Source organism: Eulemur rufifrons, chromosome 18 (genome assembly GCF_041146395.1).
Source record: "Eulemur rufifrons isolate Redbay chromosome 18, OSU_ERuf_1, whole genome shotgun sequence".
NCBI lineage: Eukaryota > Metazoa > Chordata > Mammalia > Primates > Lemuridae > Eulemur > Eulemur rufifrons.
The window spans coordinates 33,030,769-33,038,171 of record NC_091000.1 but is presented as its reverse complement, the minus strand read 5'-3'; the positions used below and the strand labels follow the sequence as shown (position 1 = coordinate 33,038,171).

The window sequence follows — 7,403 nt, the reverse complement described above, 5'->3', positions numbered from 1 at the left end:
ACTGTCTTCCACTAGGGAATAATCATTTGCTTCTTTGGGGAGCTGCCATAACCTAAAAACCTTTCTCCGGAGGGGGGGGAAAAAAAAGGACAGGATGTGGGAAGAGTCTCTGAAAGTCACTTTTGAGTGTTTAGCAGATCACAACTCAAAACTGAATTATCTTTCTGGAGACAGGATTGGGAAAGGTATTTGTGTGTGTCCTGACTGCAACAGGGGCTGAGGAAGAGGACAATGAACGACTTAACCAGGTGGATAAGTGGTATTAGGTTTGGGAGGCCATGAATGCCAACCTCAGCGTTTTACCATCAACCTGTGGACAAAAGAAAAATGCTGCAAAATATTGAGAATGCAGTGCTATGAAGGAAATGATTCAGGCGGCAACTTCGAGAGCTGATTTCTGAAAGCGTCTAACTTCTGAAAGCAGCCCTGCTTGAAAAGTCTGCGGTGCGGAGTCCGAAGAACCCGGCAGTCAGTAAGCTCCACCCCAAGCTCCACCCCCAGGCCGGAGTCTAGGAGATGGCCCAATCCCGAGCCCCGGTTTAAGCTAACTCCGCCCCCGACCGTCCCTCCTCGCTCCTCTGTTTCCCTGGAGACGGTCTCCGCGTCCCGTCTCTTCGCGCGGGCGGCTCTAGGCCTCTGAAGCGCCACGGGAGGAGCGGGCAGCGCCTGCGCTCAGCACCTGCCGCCCGTGGGGGACTCACTGCGGCGGGACAGAAAACTGGAGCTGTCTCCAGGGCCAGTCCACCGAGGTTCGTGAAGGCAGGGGCGGGGCTGGCGACTGGAGTTTCTCAGCTCCTTGGAGGGGCGGGCTGTTCTTCCAGGCAGTCCCTTCCTTGACCCTGACATACCTTACCCCGTCAGTCTTTCTCAGGCTTCCTGAGTCCGGGCCCTAGGCATTGACCTCAAGAGACGAATTGAAAGAGGAGTAGGGGCAGGAACTCTTCTTGTTCCCCAGTTCACCTAATCCTCTAAGGGCAGTGGAAAAACAGGTGTAGGAATAAGTCAATTGGCCCTGTTTATTTAGAACTAGGTGGAAACAGAGGACAGATGCTTTTGATGTGGGTAAAGATAACTGGCTCCATCTCATAAATCTGAAAGAACAAACAAATGGTTATCCCTAATGTCATATTTGTATTGAAATATATCAATACATATATATATTTCGCACGTTTTGGCATTTCATTGAATTAGTGATTAGTTTCTCACGTTGGGATTTTTTAAAAATTCATCTAAACTTAGATGGTGGGTACTTAGTTGTATAAATGAATCTTATTCCCTGACTTGGGGAGGGGGAAGAGGAGTTATTCTAGTGAGTGATTTTAAACTTTCTTTCTTCTCTCCTTTGCTGTGATTCTTGGCTTCCTGATTTTCAGGCTGAAGTCTGTAAGCCTGGAGAGACCGTCAGCAGTAACCTGCAAAAGTAAGTCCAGTGCAGTGTGGCTTGCCTTCAGATACTTTTCCTGCTTTACGTTTTGATTTAACCATCCAATAAATGTCACTTAGTAGAAAATATGTACTTTCTACTTACTTTATTTAACAACCTATCTAATTGCCCACCACAGGGTGCTAGAAGTGTCCGAAATTATTGGACACTAGAAGTGAATTATTTGTTCTACTTTATTAAAAAGCATAATTAGTGATATTTCTTCTGTGATTTTCTTTTAAACTTTCAAAGTAAAAGAGCTTGTGGTGATGATATGAAAAGTTTTAATTTTTATGAATGATTTTTAGTAAAATCACATTTATTTTGAACTCTCTTGATGACCTATAATAAATTTTCTTACTGTGGTTCATTAGCTTTATTTCTCTCATCTCAGTTTTTACCCCAAGGTGACTGAACCCTAGAAACACTGGTCAGCCTCAGACATAGTCACTTCCCAAGTAGCCTGTGTCTACACAGTGGTAGGCCTCCCCTCCTTTGTTTTTCCTGATGAAGGCCTCTCTGGGGATAGAGGGCAGGAGGGTTACTCTTTGAAGAATTTTACTTGGGGGCCAGAAACTTAAACTCACACCATGGGACACAGTCAGCCTGACCCAGCACTCTCAAACCTTTCATCCTGTGTTTCTCCATTCTCATTTGTCTTTGCATGTGGGGGCCAAACTTAGAGACTGTAACTGTGATGCAAGAGCCAACCAGCAGATCAAAGAGTGCACCAAATCTCTTCTGAATACCAACAGTGGAATGGCTCCAGGCGGCATTTTGATCTTTGTCTCAGCACCTGTGGTGCCACATGTAGCACTGCCCATTTGCTACCACTGGGGGAGGTGCCTCTGGGTCCTCCTAACAGGCTGCTTGGGCTCCCAGGGCTAAGCTCCTTTTGGTATCAAAGAGGTACCTCATTCTCCTTCTCCCTTACTCACCTGAACCTGAGCAGTTTCCCTTCCTGTAGCCATGTCTATATTATGTGTTTTCCTTTGTGGTGTTGAGCTAGGAGAATCCTGATGAAGTGCCATAACTAATGGTGACCTGTTTCCTTTGCATTCACCCCATAGCACTAGTTGCATTCCTCATCGTTGAGTCTAGGTTGGAGCTCACCTAGGAGCTTTGAACACTGCCTGGCCAACACCAGGAAAATGATGCAACTCATGTTAACAAAGAGCAAAAGGCTTTCTTTGCTTTACAGATATAATTTAAGACTGAAATGCTAGGTCCCTAAACATGCCAGCATTTTTTTCCATTTATTTTCCCCTTGGCTGCATGTTAGAGTACAGCTACTTCCTTCTCCAGAAAATTCACCAGAAATAAGACTGAATTTATAAGGCATAAAAGACATGGTGATTACTTGGATAAGAAAATAATTTGATACAGGATCCCTTTAAATATTTGGTGTATTTCAAATATTATGTGTGTCCTAAAATTCAGATCACACATTATCTGTTATATAAAATAAAATGCCCTATACGGCCATGTATTGATTGTGAGAAACAAAATGCCTTTTCTCAACGGGCGTAGGCAAGGTGGGATGTGGGGTTTAGAAGCAAGGAGAGAAGCCTGCTCAGCTTCCACTCTAACTCTGAGCTTAAACTTTCCAACTGCGATTGGTTGAGGGATATTTTTTTCCAACTCCAGTTAATAACTTTTTTTCCACTTTATCATACAGCTCTGACCACCCCCTATTCAGAGTTTATGCCTTGAGGCTTGCCAGCAGGGCTTGCAATACTTACACTAAACTAAATTTAAGAGTAAAGGTGTTCCTGCTGCTAATGTTCTCAGATCAGAGGAAAGCAAAATGAAGGAACTGGCGGCTGAAACTTTAATGGTAGGAAACGTTGACTGAGAATTTGGGAAAAAAAAAAAAAAAAGATTGCAGTTGATCTGTATAACAAAGAAGACATATTCCTTTCCATGTATAGCATTTATTTGCATTGCATTTCATTAGATGCTTATATTTTCTAACAGAAATCATCTAACTCAAGTAAACATCAAAAGGAATAAATTTTATATAACATACTCATAGGCCAACTTTTGGGGGGGTGTTAAATGCACTTTGATGGGATATATTGGCTGGATCAGTGCTTCTGGGGTCTGGTCTGTCTGCAAGTAGCTGGGTCTTCCTAGTATTTGGGGAAATTGCAAGCACTATTTCTCATTTTGAAGCTCCTTGGTGAACCCTTCAAAGAACCCTGCAATTATGCAGAGATCACCCTGACCTCAATGCCCAATGCATAATGCTTTGGGAAGCAAAGTGGGGCTCTTTGAATAGAGTCTTGACTCATAGAGTATGGAATGCCCCAGCTGAAGGGGAAGCATAGTCATTGTTTCCTTCTCTCCCTCTTGGAATCCACTGGAGCTAGACAGCCCAGAGTTAAGAACTGACATGGTCCAGATGTTTACTGTAACATCTGTAACATCATAAGAGTTAGGAACACAGTCTTCATAGCTTCTCTGAAGTAAGCTCATGTGAAGGGGGTTTGGGGAGCCTTTAGGGTCCCTTTAAAACTATACATGCGGTTTAACTCTGGATTGGTCATGACATCTTGCCACATGTTCTGCATGATGTTGCCATTTTGTAAGTTCTGGTTATCCAAGTAACTCAACTAATTAATATAACAGCTAGTAAGAAAAATAGATTTTTAAAAATTAAACAATAATTAATAACAATAAATAATTAATTAAACATAATTAAGTTATACAGTGTAATATAATATGTTTCTAATGTTTGTTCTATAGGAGAAGACTAACATTTCCTGTTTAGACTGTGCACTTTAAAGTTATCACTGTATAAAAAATAAATGGGCATTATGTTTCATAGATCATATCACACCTTAATAAACTAGGTAATAAATATTAGGATTTATCATATCTAAACTTTATTATATCTAAAACATTGATCTGCATTAGAATTCTCTTTAATTATGTAAAAAAATTACTCTTAAGCCAGGTTAATTATTTTTTTTTAGAAACACAAGACTGCCCATTTTTACTGAATTTCAAAAGATTTTCCCTCATCTCAGTGCTTTCTCATCTTCAGCCCCACCATGGCTTTGTAGCACTAGAGGAATATCATGTCTCAGCCATCTACAGGTGGCTCTATCTCAGGTCTGACTACATCTTCCATCTCCACTTCTACCTAAATCACTACACTCTCCCACTCAAATTTCACAGGAGTTGGCCTACCTGACCTCTCTGATGTCTGCTCTCCCTCTTCCTATAGTCTAATCTCAAAAGGGAAGTCAGAGTGATCCTTTCAAGGTGAAAGTCAGATTGTGTCACCTGTGTGCTCTAAATCCTCCAATGGCTTCTTACCTCAATCACAGTAAAGTCCAGTTTTTACAGTAACCTTCAAGACCCTACACTACTGGGACACCACCAAAATTCTCTTTAACTTCCCTGACCTCATCTGCTTCTGCTCTTATTTAATCCTTTGCTATTAGTGAGTATTTGGATAGTTTTTAGTTCCCTGCTTTATTTTTCATTGTGAAATCTTATCATTATCTGACGGTCTATATATTTTGCTTATTTGTATATTGTCTTTCTCCATATTTATGTCTACAATGTAAAGTCTGTGAAGTTAGATATTTTTGTCTTTTTGTTCACTGTTGTATCTTCAGCACCTAGAACAGTGACTGGCACCAAGTAGTAGCTCAATAACTTTCTGTTTAATATATTCAAGGCCCAGATTGATTGTGATTTGCTCTAGGTCACACAGGTAATAAATGCTGGTGATAAGTGATTTAAAACTCAAAATAAGCCTTCCAGTTGTTTGGTGAGGCTAAGGGTAGAGGTCAAAGCTGGTGGACATAGTAGGGGTGAGATCAGGAGCCTCTGGGCTTTTGGATGCCTCTCTGGTTAATAGAAGCAGGGGTTCTTTTACATCTGAGAGTCCTTCAACATGTGACAGTTTTTCTATTCTAAGTCCATAGGCATCATGTCCACACTTCTTCCTCTTTGGGGTAAGGTTTAGATAACTTGATTTTATAGACCTGCCTTCCTTATTGCTCACCACTTGACATATTGCATTTTCCAAAAAGGGCTATAACAGTGTCTCCTGTACTATATTCTCTTCTTATAATGTGACTTTGATAGTCTCCCTTAAGTAGGTAGTTCTATGTTCATTCTTTGGGATACTTGCCTTTAGAGCCCTGAGCTGCTACATCAGAAGTCTGAAGTTGCCATGCTGTGAGGAAGCCCAAGCCACATGAGGAGACCTCATGTATGTGTTCTGGTAGACAGCCCCAGTTGAGTCTCAGCTAATAGTTTCCATCAACCACCATATATATGAGTGAAAACACTTACAAAAGATTCCTGTGCCCCACCATTGGGTTATCCCAGCTTCTGAGTCTTCCCAGCATGGGCCCCAGTCATCATGGAGCAGAGAAAAGCTATCCTATTATATCTTCTCCTAATTCCTGACCCATGTAAAGTATGAAAAATAAAGTCGTTTAAAATAACTTTTTTAAACCAATACGTTTTGAAGTGATTCATTATACTGTTACAGCTATGTGTTTTCTCAGGAGAGCTGTCTCCATTTTGAGAATTATTCGTAGCATCTATCACTTCTAAAAGAAAGCCTTTGTTTGTGAGTGATAATGCTTTTAGAAAACAGCAAAGTATGGGCAGTTTTCAATCATTGATTGTAACAGGAAACCAAAGCATAAACATTTGAAATCCATAACTATCCTAAAAATCTTCATTCTTTAATTTCAATCATGTCCCTTAACAAAACTCTTAACAAACCTGATGATTGTCTGAATCATCAATGCATTTATCAGGTTTTCTCTTATCCACTTTGTGGTGGAGATGCAGGGAAAAAATAAATTGGCCAAAAGGCAGACAATAAAAGAAAATAATGAGAGAGGCAGCCCGCAGACTCCCCTCACTGAACATCACTCCTGAATAAGAGTGCTCTACATACAGAGGCATTCTCAGCAAAGACGACAGACTGTGGATCTCTAATAATGTCTTAAAGGGTCCTTTGAAAGATTCCTTCTTTCAACCATCATTTCTGCTTATTTTTTTCTAGTCCAAGATGGCCACCCTGCCCCCACTGCCCATGACACGCCCAAAGCTTATGGCCTTAGCCAGACAGAAGCTGCCATGCTCCCCTGTAACAATTCCAAGGTACGTGCCCAGGTTTTCGTGTCTTTCCCTACAGAATGAATTTCCTACAATATTCAAAAGGTCAATAGCATATCTCAGAAAATAAAATTGTTTAAAGATAAGAGAAAAATACATTGTTATATTCAGAATATTCAGATTTGCTGTCTCAAAGGATTGATGACCCCATCCAAATACTACAAATATATTTATTTATCAAGCAAGTGCTCCTTTGATTGTTTTATTTCCTATTGCAATTATATCATGGCACCTATAGAGTTTTGGAGATAAGATTCATGTTAAAAATGTATGCGCAGAATAGAAAGAAGAAGCTTTAGGGATGAAAGGTGTATTGCTTTCAATCCACAAGGTCCCGAGTGCTGACTTCTGTTTTGGAGAAAGGAGGGTGTAGCCGTGCTTCTAGGGTCAAGTGGCAGGCACGAAAAATCTCATGAAACGATGTCCTGAAAATGCATCATCAAACCACTGCTGCCCATGAATGGCTGCTGATACTGGAGTTGTTGCTGGGAAGATGCAGGACAGAAAACTCAATGCTTTTTATCATAATTATGAATATTAACTGAGATTGTCCACCTTTGAAATTTCTATTTGTGATTTTTTAGTCTTTTAGTAATACATATAGTATTTATCAACATAAACAATTTGCATATGTAGGTTTGATTATTTTCTTTCTGTGCACACTTTTTTTCAATTCCTGCAAGGCATAATGATCAAAGTATTACAAGACTTCTTTGTTCTGAACTTCATTTTTAGTATTTCTGGGAAAGACCAAAGCCCTTGGACCAAAATAAATACATTCAGCTAAACTAACATAAAGATTTTTTAAAATAACAAATCAAAATTT

The 7,403-nt window shown here is 40.3% G+C and overlaps 1 protein-coding gene across 2 annotated transcripts in view; it reads left to right on the top strand.

Annotated features, from left to right (window-relative positions):
* The first annotated feature begins 596 nt into the window (after positions 1 to 596).
* Positions 597 to 7,403, top strand: part of TTC29 (tetratricopeptide repeat domain 29) — a 180,697-nt gene continuing 173,890 nt past the window's right edge. For both annotated transcript variants that reach the window (XM_069493352.1, XM_069493351.1), the window contains exons 1-3: positions 597 to 749; positions 1,374 to 1,420; positions 6,465 to 6,562. In XM_069493352.1, the coding sequence (XP_069349453.1) occupies positions 6,471 to 6,562 (92 nt within the window). In that variant the 5' untranslated portion in view covers positions 597 to 749; positions 1,374 to 1,420; positions 6,465 to 6,470. The remainder of the gene's footprint in view (positions 750 to 1,373; positions 1,421 to 6,464; positions 6,563 to 7,403) is intronic.